This window comes from Anarhichas minor, unplaced genomic scaffold, assembly GCF_050575085.1.
Source record: "Anarhichas minor isolate MPS153535 unplaced genomic scaffold, ASM5057508v1 ptg000041l, whole genome shotgun sequence".
NCBI lineage: Eukaryota > Metazoa > Chordata > Actinopteri > Perciformes > Anarhichadidae > Anarhichas > Anarhichas minor.
In genome coordinates, this window is record NW_027466487.1 from 4,733,051 (window position 1) to 4,752,768 (window position 19,718).

At 42.8% G+C, this 19,718-nt stretch overlaps 2 protein-coding genes across 2 annotated transcripts in view; both read left to right on the plus strand.

Annotated features, from left to right (window-relative positions):
• Nucleotides 1-2,083: 2,083 nt before the first annotated feature.
• Nucleotides 2,084-12,551, plus strand: tars2 (threonyl-tRNA synthetase 2, mitochondrial). The gene is made up of 18 exons (XM_076109290.1): nucleotides 2,084-2,229; nucleotides 2,908-3,083; nucleotides 3,171-3,285; nucleotides 3,813-3,934; nucleotides 4,122-4,230; nucleotides 5,674-5,738; nucleotides 5,843-5,921; nucleotides 6,564-6,710; nucleotides 6,824-6,922; nucleotides 7,519-7,688; nucleotides 7,845-8,007; nucleotides 8,447-8,584; nucleotides 9,006-9,083; nucleotides 10,941-11,041; nucleotides 11,674-11,775; nucleotides 11,881-11,953; nucleotides 12,094-12,208; nucleotides 12,297-12,551. The coding sequence occupies exons 1-18, from the start codon at nucleotides 2,146-2,148 to the stop codon at nucleotides 12,437-12,439; spliced, it is 2,079 nt and encodes a 692-aa protein (XP_075965405.1). The 5' UTR covers nucleotides 2,084-2,145; the 3' UTR covers nucleotides 12,440-12,551.
• A 143-nt stretch (nucleotides 12,552-12,694) lies between these two features.
• adamtsl4 (ADAMTS-like 4) overlaps nucleotides 12,695-19,718 on the plus strand; it is a 44,477-nt gene continuing 37,453 nt past the window's right edge. Inside the window, exon 1 of the mRNA XM_076109289.1 lies at nucleotides 12,695-13,365. Within this exon, the coding sequence (XP_075965404.1) occupies nucleotides 13,343-13,365 (23 nt within the window). The 5' untranslated portion in view covers nucleotides 12,695-13,342. The remainder of the gene's footprint in view (nucleotides 13,366-19,718) is intronic.

Sequence of the window (19,718 nt, forward strand, 5' to 3'; positions counted from 1 at the left end):
GAGTGTCCAATCCTTTCTGGTGTGATAAACATGCACTCATTCTACTACTGTCATAGTGAATATATGCATACTTTAAGACCCGAGTACATCTTCATATTTTATTTTGTTTTTTTGTTTTTACACAAAGCATATTACAGATCACAAGACTACAATCTTTAGTCCAAAGGAGTGACTTGCAGCCATTTTCCTCACATACTTTAGTATATCTGACATTTTGCTTGTTGTTGCCCCGTTGACTGTAAGCAGTCGGTGCTCTGTCTTCATTTAATAATGGAGATCTGCTGTTTTCCATGACTTTTTCTCCGCTTGCAAAGACCGCTTCGCAAACTTTTCTCTTATTACCTCCTCGAGAAGACGGACCGTTTCTTTTTTTGTTTTTGATTGTTGCTAAACATTTGCACACTACGATGCACACTGTTGTTGGAAAGCCACATTTTAGAAATGCCATTTAGGAACTTTGTGACACTGATGTCAGCGTTACATCTTTATTTACATTTTATTGAACATCACAGGACATGGAACGCATTTACTGAATTCACTGAATACATTGTGACATCGACTGTTTGATGACTCGGTCACAACATTAACAGAATAACACGAAGCAACTACACTTATTAGTAAATCATAACCTTTTTTTTAAATTGAGTTAATATGTAAGGATGAAATAACTAAATGCATTCATATACATTATGGCCTCTGTGCCATTATTCTACAGATGACAGTAAAAAATGCAAAATGTTAAGGTCATTAATATGTTAAATACAGATACATCAGGCAAAACCAGCAGCTCTCCTTTTTAGGTCATCTGACTGACAGCAGGTCTCTTGCTCGTAAACGTGTAGCACTTGTGTGCTTTCCAGTATATTTAAGATATAGTGAAATAATAGCAAATCCTTAAGGTGGTCCCATATTTATGTATCCATATAGGCTTCATCAGTGATTGGGTTCAACCACAGGAGGTCTAGATGGAGCCAGTTAGTCACGTTTTTAGACTTATTTAGAGCTGTCTGAATGCACAGTATTTATACAACCAGGTGCTTCAAAGTATTTAAAAATAATAATACACTATTTGCTATGTAGGTGAAGTACACGCGCTTTGAAAGTGCTGTAGCTCCCCCAAGTGGCAGTTCAGCGGTACTTCAGCTCCTCTGTCTTACGTCGAACCAGTGTCTCTTCATGTACTACTGTAACTACAGTACTACTGTCACTGGAGTACTACTCTAACTACAGTAGTACTTATACTTCTGAAAATGGTGACAATCAAAATAGGTTCTCGTCCCTGGTCAGAATTAACGGAGTTCACTAACTTGTTTAAACTGGCTCCCCCTCACAGTTATTACTTGTTAAAAAATATCCAACGAGGCCTTCAGATGTTTATTATTTCAAAACTTTGTTGCAATAGTTTCTCCGAGGAAGACTTTAAGGAAATAATTTGAACAGTAGCTATGGTGAAGATGGTTCTAACTTACTATATTACATATTTAACTATTTAAAAATGTTACCCTCAAATATGTAATATATTAGTTAGATTTTTTTTTTCTCAATTTACCTACTAATCTCAAAGACACCAATGCTCTCGGGCACTAAACCGACAGGCTTTAAATGCAGCTGTAGTCTAAAGCAGACGGCTCTCAATGCGAGGTGCGCATCTCCATAATGGCGCACATTGCTCTCTGTCCATTCTTGTAGTCTGACGTCATGCTGTAGGTCTGTGTGAGAATACTTTGGGTTGCATACTAGAGAACCACTGGACTACAGGCGCAGTGTAGCTGTATGCGGTTGTTGGTGCTCTTGTGTTGTGCACAGGCCGTGTTGAGGTATAATGTCATAATTCAATCCTGTCAGAAGTACCTGATCTACATGTGCATGGCTTTAGGTGTTAACGTCGCTCTATTAGCCCTCCAAAAAAACATGCAGATGTCCCGTATGTTTAACTCCTTGTATTGGCGCGCTCCAGCGTGGATGCCTGGGTGCGCGCACGCTGCTTCACAATAGCGTCATGTGTTTTACGCCGGCGACGTCACCGCTGCCGTCCTTAATGTGTGCTTCCGGTGTTATGGCCGCTCGCAGAGAAGGGTGACAGCAATGTGGGATATGTGGGGGGAAGAAATGAGCGCGGGTGTTTAGGCAGGTGTGTGTTTTAGGATGGCGGTGACGCAGCTGTTTCGGCTGGTTATCTGTCGGCCGGCAACTCGTGCGACATTTCGCGCGCACAGGAGGTACAGCAAGGTGCGCGAGGCTTGTCATTACGGCATTACAGTAACTCCAGCTAACGTTAGCTAACAGGACAGTCTGTGCTCTGGCAGGGTTAAGAGATGGAGGTTGTTGTGAAGGTTGTGCTTTGATGAACCTTATTCATCTCTAGGTTTAGTGTCATTTTCAGATAAATAGGACATGGTTTGGTACTTTGTTTTGGATATACCTGTGATGTAGTTTATAAACAGTACAGTGTTTTATATGGGTGACCCCACTAAACTCTACCTGCTCTCCCTCTCTCATTTGGTACCAAAGTGGTTCCCTAAAAAAGTAAAGTAGTAATATGTTGTTGGTAGTAAAGTTACTCTAAAGAAAATTACTAATGTTTGTTTAAGGCATTTTATGTATCTATTTTGTCATCCACTTCATTGTAACGCAGCCATTATGCCGAGGAGGAGACAACACTGAAGCTTAATCACTCTTTCATCACAATATTGATATTGTTGTATCAACACACACTGTTACCAGTTTATTAGGTACACCTAGTTAAAACTACTATAACCGAGCTTCATGAAAGTCATAATGTTCAGTTTGTTTAGAGAGGTGTTTATTTAACTTGATGGTTATTTTGGAGGCTGTAGTGGGTGTGGAGCTGTTGGATATCCTCTCACCTCTTTTGATTCTGATCTACATCTTTCCTGCCCTCTGTAGGTGTGCACAGCGTCATCTGAGCGTCTGCGACTCTTTGAGTCCCTCAGGGATAAACGAGGCAACGAGAGGAGAGCTGAAGCTTCAGAATCTCGGCTCAGTATCCGGCTGGCTGACGGCCGGACAGTAAAGGGAACAGCTGGTGTCACCACGCCTCTCTTTGTTGCTCAGAGTGTCCGGTAAATGCATTTTACAGAAATGTGTTCTCTTGTTGTGTTTGCTCTTACTGAAGTGATATTTTAGGGTTATTGCATCTCCGCTTGCAGTGTGAAAGGAGCGCTGGTCAGTAAGGTGAATGGGGAGCTGTGGGAGCTTGGACGGCCTCTAGAGGCAGACTGCGAACTACAACTTCTGGGGTTTGACACAGATGTGGGCAGACAGGTAATCCCATCTTTTTTCTTTTTCATACAATGCTTTTGTGGTCCTTTTAATTTGTTTGTAGTACACCCTGGTTGCGCGTGCCTTCTATGTCACATTACCTTTAAGGTGGATCTAAATATCCTAAAAAAGCGTCTTTCTTGACTTCAATGGAAAACATCCTGCGGTCAGGAAAGGAATTATTGGTCGAATGAAACACAAGTCGGTAAAAGACAAAACATTTCACCAAGAGATTATAAATAGACTTACAACAGAAAGTCACATCAGAACACTTGATGTATGTGTATGTTGCGGAACCTTGGTGTTGCTGCTGATGTTGTTCTGGTACAGAATAATGATGTCTTGTAATTGTGTTTTTGTACAACAGTGTTTATTTTCTTAACAGCGATGTTATTCCGTCTCCTGCCCAGGAGCTACAGTTGTTAATTAGCTTAAAGCTAACTCTGGTACAGCTAAGAAGCTGAGCACTGTCCGTGTCAAATAAATAAATTAATCTCTACACCTACACTGTTCCACCTTCCACGTCTTAGGCAGCATGGAGGACCGGAGCGTGCGTCCTGGGTGGAGTGTTGGAGAAGACATTTGGCGCCGAGGTTTGCAGAGAAGGAGCGTCGGAGCTCGGGCTTTACTGTGACCATCTACTACACAACAGGTGAGGTATTCACGTCACTATCTCTGATGCAGAACTCCAGAGTATTTCTGTATTAATGTTTGGCCTCCCTCCCCTGCCGTCTGTGTTTAATCAGCAGTACTCTTAAGATTGTTGACTACATTATTCAGTGCTTCTGTAATGACCTCTACTCTGTCCTCTCCACACACACACACACACACACACACAGTGCCTTGTCTCTGAGTGACGTGGAGGAGAGATGTAAACAGGCTGCAGCCCTCAAGCTTCCTCTGTCCAGACTGGAGCTGAATACAGAAGAGGTCCGAGAGCTCTTCCAGGTCAGATATACCAGTGTCTACAGTGTGGGAGAAAAATGTATTTGTGTCTTGAAGTATATTTGTGTAAAATCAATCACATCCATAATTCGAAATGTATCCATGTATATTCGCATTCATACTGTGATATTGGCCCGTATCATTGTCATATGTTGTTCACGTCACTGAGACAGGGAGTCTAGTGTAGCGGCTTTGGAGCCCGGGTGAAGATAGAGGGGGGGGATGATGTAGATAAACAGGTAGGGCAAAATTTCTGATAGTTTGATTTGTTGTTGTAACGAACCCTGTGTGTAGACTGCAAGCGTATCAGACGCGCTTTTTCCACTTGCACTTCTAACTCAAACTGATTCGCTCGAACGTTAATCTGTACAGCTGTCGACACCGGCTGCAGACTCTCGTCTCAGCTGCGTCTATCCGACGTAACCGCGTCCTGAATCCTTTCTTTACGCTTCAAGTTAATGTTTTTCGACAATATGTGCGTAACGGCGAGGTTAATGTCAAACACTACTACTTTACAACATTACTACTATACTATATTTTAGGGTTTTGTCATTATTTTATCATTTTGATTATTAAACTTTTATTATATTATCTGTATTAATTTAATTATCTGACCTTTTTGATTTAATTGTTTCCAATGGCATGTTTATTTACTGATTCTATATTTGATATGTAAAGCGTTTTTAAATCACGTTTTTATCAAAATCTCAAACTTAATCAGACAAACATTGCTTTTGTAAACCGTGACGTCCCCCTATGGCTATGTAATGAAGGGTAAATATGAAAATAGGCAACTTCTCCGTGAGGTTTAGAGTGAAACTATGGATGAATCATATGCATCAGTGTAATCGATAAATAGGTGAGGAATACTCGCACATATCGGAGGACAACCGCACTCTCCACAGATCCTTTGACATTTTAGGATTGAAACAGGTTTAGACTTCACTTCAGTGTTGTGTTGATGCTGTTGTGACGTTTGCAGTCTAGACACGGGTTAAGGACTAAACCAGGTCCCTGGAACTGGCAAAACTAAATGTGCAGCTGTTGTTATACATGTTAGTTATTACACCTTTGCCTTCCTGCAATCACATGTCTTCATGAATTGATTGTACCCGGGCACAATACTCACAATGAGACTAAGAATTAACAGAACAATATGTTATGAAAGATCTTTGTCAGTGTGCTCTGGTGCCAGATGTAATTGCAGGCCATCATTCTTCAATGCTAAATTGCTCTGTACCTGCTGCAGGTTGTGTAACTGAGTGTTGATATAAGTTACTCACTGTGTAGGAGGGGCTCCTGTTAATGGTGTGCTGCTGATATTTTCTAATGTCCCAGTGTTCCCTTTGTGAGGTCAGGCCCCTTCCTATTGTCCTACTGTCCATATTAGACTGTGATAAACTGTGACATGTGGTGTGTGTGTTTTGTGGGTTGTACCTCTTATAGAACAACAAGCTGAGACTGCAGCTCGTTGAGGAGCAGATGAACGGCCCCTCCGTCACAGTGTACAGGTATTAATACACACACACACACACCTGATGTGTTGACTGACCTGCAGTATCTTATAAAATCTCACCCAAAATGAAACCTGTTTCATCCTCTCTGTGTGACTCAGGTGTGGAGACAGCATAGGGGTCTGCGACGGCCCCCTCCTCCCACACACTGGCTTCCTCAAGGTCTTCAAGACGCTCCAGGTGTGTGTTGGTGTAACTGTCCTGTCCTCTGCTTGCCTCTTTGGGATTGTATGTCCTCTCACTCTTTCAGTTCCCTCCTTTTGTTTCCTAAATTTGCCTTGTACATTAGTCATTTTATCCAATTTCATCTTAGGAATTGAGCCAGTCCCATGAAAGCTCAACAAGGTTTCCTCTACCTCTTTTTTTTCTGCTTAATATTACTTTTTGTTAAAGAGGTTCAAACATTATCTTTAAGAATTTTAATTTCACACAGGATCATTAAAGATGGTGGCTTAATTAACCTCATCTAATCTATAAAGGTATGTTTTATTTGGACCTAAATGGCACAGTCCGGGTCAATGGAATCTTCCTCGTCTTTATTGATCGAGGAAGAGGGAGGAGTTTCCGTACTGGGCTGCCACTGGGCAGACTGGAGTTCCATAGCAGCCAGGCTGGAAATATTAGCAGCAGGATGTTGCGTTTGTTTCCTGTTCTCGGCCTTTACAAACACATTGCCGTCCATCAGACGAGCTGTCGCTCTCATCGGTTCACCCTTCCTCTTCTGGCTGACCCTCACTCTCCCTTTCTCTTTTTGTCGGCTGATTTTTATCTCTCCCCCTCTTCTCCCCAACCTCTCCTCACTGCGCTTCTTTAACATCCCAGCTGTCGCCCGTGACCCTGGCCAATCAGACGGAGTCGTCGGGTTTGATGCGTCTTCTGGGTGTGGCCTTTCCAGGAGAGAAGGACAAAGAGGAGTGGGAGAGGGAGCAGGAGGAGGCGAGGAGGAGGGACCACAGACGCATCGGGACAGTAAGACGGAATCTAGATTAGGAGAGGTGCAATAAATGAGATCGCCTAAAGAAGCAAATGGTTAAAGAGTTGTTTTCTGATCATAAATGCCATGTGTTCATGTTTTTATGTAGGACCAGGAGCTCTTCTTCTTTAATGACGTGAGTCCAGGAAGCTGCTTTTTCCTGCCTAAAGGAGCCTACATCTACAACAGCCTCACCGACTTCATTAAGGTGAACACAGTCACTGACTCTGTGTGAATTACCTACAGTAATCTGACTAGTCTTTATTCTATATTAGGGCATTTAATAAGAGAACTTTGTAACTTCCAAGTTTTCAGTGACGGAACTTTTCCATTCATATTCCCATTTACGTGATACAGTTCACAGCCTGATTAATGACTGAAGACACTCCCTCCAAGTTTCATTACAATGTGAGAGAACCCTCAAACTCAACAAGCTATTGCTTAGCTTCGGTGCGAAAGGATGACCGCAGATTTCAGTTATATAAAGTTACAATAGAATGACTTTGGTATTCTGTATTTTCCTTCTGCCACATTGGATCTGCAGCCACTTACAATGAAGTGAACCTTTACAACCCTGTTCAGCACTGCTTGTGCAACTAAAACTGAAATACCCCACACGTCTTAATTTGATTATGCAAACCTAATAATTAACATCACAATAAATGATGCTGTGTGATTGTATCCCGGGGGACACGCATGTTCACATCAGGACATTGCTCTTATTGGCCTTCAATTATTGCACTGTTGTCTGCCCCCGTCCTGCACTCGTTGTCACACGCATCCTTCCTTCCTGACGTCTTGCAGGGTGAGTACCGAAGGCGAGGATTCAACGAGGTCGTGACCCCGACTTTGTACAGCACTGCATTATGGGAGCGCTCGGGTCACTGGGAGCACTACAGCGACAACATGTTCACTGTGACATCGGAGGGCTCTCAGACCTACGCTCTCAAACCCATGAACTGTCCTGCACACTGGTGAACACACACACACACAACCTTGTACTTGTGTCTTTGTCAGGAAACTCTTTGACGTAACGCGTTCCCTAGCCCCCTACCTTAACCATCACAGCTAAATGCCTGACCCCAGCCCGAACCTTAACCCTAACCTCACTCTCCTCCTCTCGCGTTTAGTCTTATGTTCGAGCAGCGTGTCCGCTCGTGGAGAGAGCTTCCTCTGCGATGGGCCGACTTCGGGGCGCTGCATCGCAATGAGCTCTCCGGAGCGCTGGGAGGTCTCACTCGCGTTCGAAGGTTCTGCCAGGACGACGCTCACATCTTTTGCACACCTGAGCAGGTACAGAGAACACGTATTAACTTACATTGTTTTGATGCAGATGCAGAAGGTGCTGTAAGTGGGGTAGAAAGTGAGTGGGACACATGCGGGACCATGTTACGGTGATTAGATGGGCTGTACGAATAACTCCCGAGACATTCCAGGAGGCCACCGTCAGGATGAATGAAGGTCTTTGTCCCGTTCAAACATTACACCTCCATATGTGCATCACGGTGTCTCTACAGTCTGTGTAATCCTGATCCCCTACATAGTGCTCTGGAACGTTCCCATGATACTCATTGCACTCCTGCAGACTTTCTGTTGGCATCCTGTTAATTCACAGAGATCATAGTCACAGGATAATCATCAGTCTGTTAGCTTCAAAAATACTGATTCAATATATGGAGGCTTTACAGTAAATACAATGTCATCTTTTTTTTTTTTCATTCCGTCTGTCCAGCTGGAAGAAGAGATTGTGGCATGTTTGGACTTTGTGAGGAGTGTGTATCAAGTGTTTGGGTTTTCCTTCCACTGCCTCTTGTCTACACGTCCTGAGCCGTGCCTCGGGGAGCCTGAACAGTGGGTTAATGCTGAGCAGGTAAATGCACACACACACACACACTTAAGTGTGGTTTGCCAAACTCACATGTAGTCTTAGGCAGGCCCAGCTGTTGTACAAATGTGTATGGATTGTAATCTGGACCCAGTTAATCACAGCTACAGAAAAACATCTGTAAACTAAATGACATGTGTCATGATATCCACAATCAGCTATACGAGTGGGACCTTTCAGTAGAGATCTGCTCCGCCTCATCTCTACATCCCCATGGACACCTTTTAAATGGGCACAGCGGCAGTTTAAGCTCATTCAATTGAGTGTAATTGAACATTATGGTACCAAGCTCCCGCCAACATGGCTGTAATAATGTACTTGCATTATCTACTATGCCTACTTACATACTTACTTACTTACTGTGCTCTGTGTGTGTGTGTGTGTGTGGGGGGGGGGGGGGGAGCAGCAGTTGGAGAGGAGTCTGCAGCACTTTGGTGAACGTTGGGAGTTGAATCCAGGAGACGGCGCCTTCTACGGACCAAAGGTCAGTGGGAAGGGAAACATGCAGGAAACTGATTTCCACACGCGAGCGTAAATATTGTTTATTAAAGTTCATAAATACTCTGAGCGCCGGAGCGCACTCTCCCACAAACCTGGACTGTTTGTAAATTTGGAGAGCTGTATCGTTCGGTTATTTATAGAACAACACTCTCGGAGCGGCAGAGCAATATCTGGACGCCGAGGGCCAAGACCAGTGAATGTCAAAGTGCCATAATATTTAATCAAACATTTAGCTGAGATAACTGGGTTACATTTTCACTCCTAAATAGATTCATAAAACGTTTTCCAACATATCTTTATCGGCATATTGTTCGTTTCATGTCTCATTATAATCTTTGTTATAGTAAAAGGCGTCAGGAGTCTGCGGGGATGTCGGCAACACACCCGACCCGTCTCGAAACACGGACCAAGGAGTCTAATGCACGCACGAATCAGAGGGTGAAGCAAACCCCGTGGCGCAATGAAAGTGAGGGCCAGCGTGCCGGGTGAGGTGGGATCCTGACCCCGCGGCGTCGGACACACCACCGGCCCGTCTCGCCCGCACCGTCAGGGAGGTGGAGCGTGAGCGTGTGCGATAGGACCCGAAAGATGGTGAACTATGCCTGGGCAGGGCGAAGCCAGAGGAATATGGTGTATAGAAAGTGTTGAATCATAATTGTCGCGGTGCCTACGTTACCTGAAGGCAACGTGGTTGAGGACGGTCCTCAGCCTTCTTTGTTATGCTCACTCATGATGACACGCCCCTCCTAGTTGATGCCACGCCCCCCACGTTAGATCAGAGTCAAAAGTCTGAACTGAAAAAAAACGATCTGAAAGTGAAAAAAAAAAAAAAAAAAAGGATTTGAATCTGAAAATATAAAACCTGAAACTGAAAAATATAAGAACTCAAATATCAAAATGTATATGAAAGTGAAAAATGAAAAAAAAATATGTCTTCAAAAAGATTCTAGAACTGAATCAAAATTATATTCAACCCAAAAATAAAAACTTATTTTTATTGTGAATACATTGCTGTATTTTTCAATGTTCAAATCCACAACTTGAACTTTTAGGTTAAATTTATTTTTTTCAAATGAACAAAACTTTTGACCTGGATTGAGCTCCAGAGTCTGGCTGCTATGGTTTATGTAATTTCCCTCCGGAGATTAATAATGTTAACTAACTAACTGGCTGCTGGCTGTAGCTTCATTTTTAACTTGAGTGTGGTATCAATGTTTTCACTTCAATCTCGGAAAGAAAACACACATTCCTATTTCCCAAGCTGTTGAACCTTTAAAAATAGTGTGTGGGTTTATCTACAGCATTCTTCCAGAATCAGTTTATTGGTGTTTCTTCACAGATTAGAGAGTAGCACAGACGTCTCTGTTGTCCTTCTGGCTCCACAGAGAGACATTTTTGAGAATTGCACGTTACAGTTCACACCGTCCTCGACCGCACGATTACCAAACAAACCAGAAATGTGTGACAGTTGTTGAGAATGACCGTGGTTTTCTTCGAGGCGATTTTAATTTTAATGTTTACCCGTGCAAGAAGTCAGTAAGCATCAAGAGGAAGTCAGCTTCAGGCAGATGTTGCACGATCGAGCTCATGTGGAGGCACAGAGAGTGGAGGTAGGTCAAGTCAGGGTGGGGTTAGATACACAGTAACACGCTCCATGTAACAAACAAACATTCCTCAGAGCCATCCAGCTAGGGTGTGTTGGCCACAATTTGCACGATCGGCTTCTCTTGGAAACTCATTTGTTTCCATTTCTGTCCACAAAAATGCAGTTTGTCCCCCGCAGTGTCCGAATAGAGAAGTGAAGCCTCATGCTAACGCACTCATACACCTTTCTTCACAGATTGACATTCTGATCAAAGATGCTATTGGCAGACAACACCAGTGTGCCACGATCCAGTTGGACTTCCAGCTGCCGATCCGATTTGACCTTCAATATGTCGGGTGAGTCATAAATCTCTGCAATTGGCTCGCAATCTGTGAAACATTCCTGCATCTGTAGTGATTTACATCTGCTCACCGGCATTTCCGGAGCATATTCTTCTCTGTTGGATGCCCCCACATGCTGTATGTGATGTCCTGTAAGTGATCACGTTAAAGTGACAGAAGTCTCACTTAATGGGACCTAATTTGATCATGAAAGACGAGTCCTCTTATTTATTTTATCGCTTTAGTTCAACATGCTCCCTGTGTCTGCGTGAAACCTCTTTCTGCCTCTTATTAGTGCATGTGCCCTACTTCCCGCATGGTCTCAATGTGGTTTTTATGGTATTTATCACGGTATACGTCATTTAAAATGGCTACATCGTGAATCCAGCAAATACTTACAAAATACTTTATCGCATTGATGCAAAGAAATCACACACAAAAACAAGATTGCCAAGTGATTTGCAACAAATGTGATTTAACCATTTGTTGTTTGTTTGCTAAGTGTAACGGTCTAATGGTGACTCTTTGATGAAAAGCCTTGAGGTTGTGCTGCAAACTAATGCAAATACAGTATCTATCTATTATATACTGTCCTGTCACCCGACACTCACTCTAATGGTAACCCTTTCGTCTTCTGTCTTTCTCAGTGCGGACGGACAGTCGCACAGGCCGGTGATGATCCACAGAGCAGTGCTGGGATCACTGGAGAGGATGATCGCTATACTGGCTGAAAACTTTGGAGGGAAATGGTGAGAAGATGTTGCATAATCACGGCGAGTCCGATGCATTTCGTCAGGCTGTTACGATGCAGTAGCCGTACCCAAACGCGTCGCCTCTCTTTCTACCTCACGCAGGCCGCTGTGGCTATCGCCAGCGCAAGTCATGGTAATTCCTGTGGGGGGCAACAGTGAGTCATACAGCAAACAGGTCAGTGTCTGATGAAGATGTGCTTCTGGTACATCAGCAGACCATGTGTGCGGTTCTTTCTGTCATTATTAATTTGCTTGTAACTGTAAGAAATTACAGTCCAGATACAGTCTGAATAGAAGTGCCTCTCTTCTGTTAAGGTGGTCCAGCAGTTCTGTGAAGCTGGCTTCATGGCGGAATTGAATGATGATCAGGGAGCAACCTTAAATAAGAAGATTCGCTCTGCTCAGCTCGCCCAGTACAACTACATATTTGGTAAAGATAAATACTGGGATGAAAACGCCTTATTTATTGCTACTGAAGTTACCACAGCTGATAATGACAACGTTTTCTTTTTGTCCAGTGGTGGGGGATAAGGAGAGCGAGAGTGGAACAGTGAATGTGAGGTGCAGAGGAGGTAAGCAGCTGGGGAGGAGGCCGACAGAGGAGGTGCTGACATCCCTCACACGGCTACGAGACACCAGGAGCAACTTAGAAGAGTTCTGATGAAAAAGTCACTGATGTAATTAGTGTTTGTTTTACATGTTCAAGCTGTTATACCGTGGCTTTGTCTGAAGAGATGGCTGCTAAAATTTGTAGTAAAAGTATATCAAACATTCCTGACTTGTTGATTTGTCCATTAATGGCATCCACTGTTAAATCCGTGCCATTATAAGATCTCTATCAGTCTAATATCAGCATTACACCACGACGGCTGCAATTTGTTCACTAAATCCATTAAATATGCGAACCTCCCGCTTACGTACGTCTGTGTCATGATATCAGATTAGAAACCAGGCATACCTTTAAGAGACTGGAAGAAAGGGAGGATACGGAGGGGGATTTGACTAAAATAGGAGAGAGAGCAGCGGTGTCAGGACTGTGTGTTTTCATGTGTGTTTAGTGGAAACAGCCAAGTCAAGGTAAAGGTCAAAAAGATTGGAAGTTTTTTCCTTTTTAATTGAGAGAGGGCAGCAGGATGGAAAAGACATCGGTCACAACAGTGACACGGGGGGCGAGAGGGAGGTGTCCGCTCGGAGAGAATAAACTGAGATGACTGGACAAAAGCAGCCGCTCCAACAAAGCTGGTTGTGAAGCCGGTAGAACGGATTGTGTGTTTGGTTCTTCCGGAGATCATTTAGTGGGCCAGAGAGGAAAGGTGAGCCAGGTTCAGGAACAAGCCTCCGCTGGGAGTCAGACACAGGTCACCTCAGACTGAAAGAGGGTCTTAATTGACTCTAGATTGGACTAAAACAGGGATGTCCATGTATAAAACAGAAGTAATGGTCATTGCATGTTTGTACTTGTGTATGTATTCAGAAATGCCATTAAATCCTGTATTTCTTTACAGTCTGTTGCTGCTATTTATGCTAAGTGGGGGAATCACAGGCGTCCATCAGAAGACCTGAGATGCAACAGTATGGTCTTAAAGGGTCAGTTCACCCTTAAAAAAAATCATTTTGTAGCATATTTGTAGATATTTTTGGTTTTTATGAGGTTTTTAAATGGCCATTTGAGGTTTCTGCTGGCACCCAAATTGAATGGATGTGAATGAAATGTTTGGTTTGGGGTGCTCACGGCAATTAAATGCTAGCAGGCACAGCAGCGCTTTGAGATAAATGCTAACATGCTGATGCCTTCTTAGTTTAGCGTGTTAGCATGCTAATATTTGCAAGAGCTGAACTCTGATGAGAATATCATTAGTTTTGCAGATATTTGGTTATGAAGTATTTGGCAAATTGAAATTTTAACCTCATGATGGCATTCGATGAAAAATCAAAGGTCAGAGTTGTTACAATTCCTCCTGAGGGTACATGAATGTCTGTACCAAATGTAATGATAATCCATTGAGATATTTCTCTCAAAACATTCATAACTCAAACACATGCAGGCAAAACCAAATATGGCTGAATACCACAAGGGGTAAGAAAGAAAATATTGTTGGAATTTGGGTGAATTGACCCTTTAAGTTCTTTCTCACAGATTTATTCTTGATATCATACTATGATATCAAGATGTGTATTTATAGTACTCCCTGCTGTTGGCTTTGTGCTAAATGGGAAGATAAAATACGGCACAGCTACCGGCCAGCATTGCACAGTAGTTGCGTAGTGATGACACAAACCATTAGCTCCAGTAAACACTGAAGTCTTAACTTTATAGATAACAAAATCTCACTGCTCCCACCCTCTGCCCATACTATCTGTGCTTTGTGCGCACACACACACACACACACACACACACACACACACACCCAAAGCAATCCTTCATTCAACTGGTGGAGTCACTCAGAGTTCATAGGAAATTATTTTTAGCTAAAGGGGTTTATCAAACCCCTTTGGGGGGGGGCTGTAAAGAAGAAAACCTTTTGAGTACAGTGTATTGTGAGACAGTAACGATAGTTCATTCAGGGAGACAGAGATGGATATCTACAGACGTTTAATATACGTAAGAGCAAAGTCTTCATGGGAAAACCATAAAGAACTGTCCATCTCTTAAAAGTTGAAAGCCCTAAAAATGTATTTTCTCCATCAGCTTCTTACTTTGAGTGATGGAGTTCTACATGAGCACACTGTTTTATGGTGAACTCTCAACTGTTTTATTATTTCACATGAGAAAATCTTTGTTTTTCTATTTCTTCGTACTCTTTTCACTGGGGAAAGTAGATGTCCCATACTTGCGTGCACCAATCAGGATTTGGCAACATTTGAATCAGAGTTTGATGGCAGATGGTTGGTTGTCTGGTCACTGTCAACCAGGGCTGTGACTAATGATTATTTTCATCACCGAGTTATCTTTTCTCAGTTAATTGTTTTTCCTATAAAATGTCAGAAAATCAGTGCTGTGTATAATTTCCCACAGCCCAAGTTGGCGTCTTCAAATGTGCTGTTTTGTCCAAACAATAGTCCAAAACCAAAAGATATTCAGAGTACTATAATTTGTGACAAAGAAAAGCATCGAATCATCACATTTGAGACTTTAAAACCAACAAAACAAATGACTAAAACATCCATTTGATCATCAAAATAGTCTTTATAAAACTATGTCTAAAGATGTTTTTTATGTTTTGTTTCTCCGTATTTAGTCATGAATATTTGTGTTATAGAGAAATATAAGATTTGAAGTCAAGGAGCTTTACCTGTTTGCTACAATGACAGCGGGTGGAGAAAGTATTAATAGAGGAGCTTTTTGGGAGCCTAACTGCGGTTATAAAGTGACAGATTTTGAGATGACTGTTGTCCTGGAAGTCCAGTTTTCCTGGAGGGAGGCAGGGTGACTGTGACCCAGGCAGGGAGGCAGAGCCTGACAGGCTGGCCAGAGGAAGATAAACAGTATTGTTCTCCTGGTATCACTGAGAAACTGTCAGCCTGACTGATTGAAGGCTGAACCTCCCAAAATAGGCCCTGTGAGGCCAGGCTGCCTTCCCCTTCCACCCCGTTATAAATAATCCCTCTGTCTGTGAGTGTGTGCTCATGCGTAGTGTGTGTGTGTGTGTGTTTTAGCGTAGGGACAAGAAAGAAAGAGAGTGTGTGAGCAGGGAGAGAGAAATGTGATCACTGCCAAGGCGGCCTTAAAAGTGAAGCCACTGAAAACAATAACAGGAGGTCTGTGGGACTCAGAGCCAAACAGTGACCGCTGACCTCTTCTCAACACACACACACACACACACTGATTTGGAGGTATAGATATAGTGTGTGTGTGTGTGTTTAAGTCGGTAATGTTCGAATAGGGGCTTGTAAATTACCACCCGAGGGAATATCACTTGATTATTTGGACTGTTTACTCGGTTCAACAGGTGTGCCGGAGGTAAATGTCTTTCAGGCAAATATATGACATCAGTGCAGCGCTAGCACACACTTAAAACCTCAGTTCAATGCAGCTGGGAGGGGACTCATCTGCTTGTTTACAGCCAAGCAACAATCAAGCAAAAAACGTAAAATAGCGGAATAAAGTTGTTTGAAAGCTTTCTTGTTAAACCCCAAAACCTCAGCCCACCCACACTGCCTGGCCTAGCAGGCTCAGCTCTCATTCCCTCTCGCCAACTCCCTCTCGGTCTCGCCTTTCCTTTGCCCTCACTGTTCTGGGTCCAGTAACTCTGCTCAGCTAAGTCTCAACCCACAGTTTATACAAAAGAGTTTTTGGGGTATGTTGCTCCTTATTTGATCTGGCTGCTCTCTCAACCCGTCAGACAGTCTCCACTTTAATCCCCCGCTGTGCGCCTTAGATTTAGGCGTGTGCTTGCACTTGGCTTTAGATATATTTAAAGGTAATAGATGTTCCTGCACGCACGCACACCCACACTGAGCTGGTGACTGAGCCAGGTCGGGAAGTCACCTTTACAAAGACACACAGACAGCTCACAACCCAGCACAGTAGTGTACAGTCTCGGCCTGGCCTCAGTCTGCTCCCAAGTATGTCTGCTATGCTCAACACACTGATGACCTGATCTTGCTCTCTTCAGAGTGGGACACCTAGAGAGAAGAGGGAGCAGACAGAGGCGAGAGAAAGAAAGTCTGTGCAAATAAGGCATTGGTTTATTGTTCTAGCCAACCTGTTGAATCGCTCTCAGGAGGGAGGAGTTTATGGGTTCAGGGGAAGGTCAGAGGTCATGTTGACGCTCAGGCCAGTTTAGTAAGCGAGAAGAATAAAACAAACCCCTCTGTAAATTCACAAATATTTACAGTTGCAGCAAATCACTGTAAATTCTTACATGAGGAGGAGGAGGAGAAGGGGAGGCTCGGGAGGCAAGCATCAGTTTTGAATTTGCTGGCATGACTTTGTGCCAACCCATGTGGAAGACGCCCATGCTCTGATATACCACACCGCTGCTTGCGTTGTTTGAAACTCACACGACGCAAAAGAACCAAGGCAGACTCAAGAAGTCACGGGGCTGACAGAAAACCTGAGGGTGGGACGTACATCCAGATGCAAGTTAACGACTTAAAATTGAAAACTGATAGCTGGAAGAGAACTTTTAGGATTTGAGGGAAATCAAAATGATGTGATATTTACTGGAAAGTAATTTATCACTGCACCATCATGGAAAAAAATTTGGTTGAATTCGATTATTTGCAAACTAGAAGTCATTAAAGATAACATTTATGGTAGGAAGTTGATTAATTGTTTCTTTTCCCAGTATGCTACAGCTGTAATCGAAGCCAAAGTAGAAGGTGTTAATTCAGAAGTTCAGCCCCACATGATCTGCTACGCATGCAGTATATTTAGTGCATGTTTAATAGACTTTCAATCCCTTTCCTCATCTCAGTATGTTGAGCAGAGACCAGTGAAGCCTTGGGGAGTAAGAGGAGGAGAGGCTAACCTCAGACGTTGACCTCAGGTTGTTTCCAGGATTCCTGCTTGTGGAGGATACTGAAACCTAAACCTGGCCGAGAGAAGGAGAGAGCTAAAGGCTAAAGGAGGGGAGGAGGTGCTGGAGTACACGGCCAAGTCCTTGACGTAGATCTTTGAAATGTTGCAGATGGATTACATAAAGATACACAAGATGATTTCTTATTTTAAATGTGATGTAACTAAATCTAAAGGCGTTGTAAATTAAAGGAATAGTCCAACATTTAGGAAAATATGCTTATTCGCTTTCTTGCCGAGATTTAGATGTAGTTGTGTAGAGTATTGTTACCACTCTCGCATCTCTCCATTAAATCTATAGCAAGCAGCCGGTTAGCTTAGCTTAGCATAAGGACTGGAAACAGGGGGAAACAGCTAGCCTGGCTCTGTCCAAAAGTGATAAACCTGCTTTCCTGCACATCTAATGCTCACTAGACATATTTTCTTTGATTAATTCAACCAAATACCAAAGCGTCAAAATGACAAGTTTCACCGCAGGTTGTTAGAGACATGAGGGACGTGTCGAGCTTCTCATCTGACTTTCGTCAAGAAAGCAAATAAGCGTATTTCCCAAAACGTTTAGCTATTCCTCTAAACAATATTTTAATGTATACACTTTGAGAGAGATTTTTTTTTTGTCTATGTTTCACCTAGTATTCAGACCTCAGATAATATTTAGGGAGAATTGTTTCTATTGAGGTTGGATTACAATTCCAGCAGGCCAGTCCACTGCCGCAGGGCCCCAAATACCGAGGCTCCCTGTACTCTCCACATTCACCTTGTTTCAGTTGTCATTTGTTTTTTTGATAAAATGCTAATTTGTGTGGGAATATGCAACATTCAGACTCAGTATCAACTGAACTGATAGGGGCCTCTCTCAGAGTCCTGCATTACACTCTTGGGTCTTTGTTGTGAGATTCGGGCCCCTTCACACAACTGTTGATTGGTACATTTCTGCCCTGGAGCTCCCACAGCGGGTTAATCTGGAAAGGGTTTGTACACATAAATAAATAGGAAATAACCTTTTTGAGTAATTCTTGAGGCTTTGGTAGTTTGTCTTTTTAAACTGATTAATATTGAGCGCTAGTGGCATAGCTCTGTAGACGGTAATGTCTGTCTGTCCAACACTTTGATGCAGACTGAAATATCTCTACAACTATCGGAAATATTGCTATTAAATCTTTGTAGAGATGTTTATGCCCCCCTAAGGATGAATTGAATAACCTTTCACCTGAGAGATCACCTAACTTTTCCTTTTACGCTATCATCAGGTCAAAAGTGTAATTATTTCTATGACCCGCTATCTAAAACCTGATGACTTTCCCATCAGCCTCAGCTGTTCTTTGTATTTGCATCGATTTGCAAATATGCTAACACGCTAAACAATGACAGTGAACATAGTCAATATTATATGTTAACATTGTCACTGTGAGCATAATAGCATGTCTGTGTTGGACATGACAGGAAGAGCGAGAGAGAGGTCAGCTCAGTTGGACCCTAATTGGCTGACGAAACTGCTGAAATAACCTTGTTCCAATTATTCACACAAAGAGCAATTGTTACCCATTCAGAGAAGCTACTGGGCCACGTATGTACACATAGCAACAACAAAACAACAGTGTCTAGTGTGTGTGAACGGTCATGAAAGATATGGCTTGGCACAGTGCAGCCATGTTTGGCACCAGACACACCAGCCCGCAAGAGCTCTCAAAAGCGTAGCGACGCAGCTGGGTAATAAAAGCTTCGGTATGTTTATGGCCGATCGGTTTTAGACTACCGTGTGTTGTATCACAGCCTGAATTTCAATTAACTGCTGCTGATAGTAAATTCCTGTCACTCGTGAGATCTTGGTCGATGATGACAGATCTGACAGCCATCAGTGATGTATTGTCATTACTTTTAGATTACTGTGCCATACTTGACGGATAGAAGTTTTGTTAACTTAAAAATGTGTGAATAGAACGAGAGAAGCAGGCTTTTATTACAAATAAGGAATTTAATCTATTTTCACGTTTTTAATAGTGCTACTACCACTGACAGTAATAATCACGATAATTAGAATAATTTGAGATATGGGGAAAGCTGCGCTGATTTGATGAGACGAGCCTCTGTAGTCAATATAAGAGTCTATACTCTGCAGTCACGCTAAGGGCTCGGTGAGTTGTCTCGCCAGGGACGACTGTAACTCCTCATTAGAGTGCTACTCCCGTCAATCCTCTTACTCCGTCTTTTACCACTTTTGAACCTTTTATTTTTATTCTCATCACTAATGATCTTTCTATCTGAGCTCCATCAATAGCCCGTGCTTACAGTTTCACAGAACTAAAAGGCTTTTAGTGGAAAAATATCTCTGTGGTTCCCTCTTGGACTGTAAAGATGTTATCCGTTTTCTTCTCTGGCTCTCTGCGTCCTTTTCAGAGCACACATGCCCTGCTTTGAT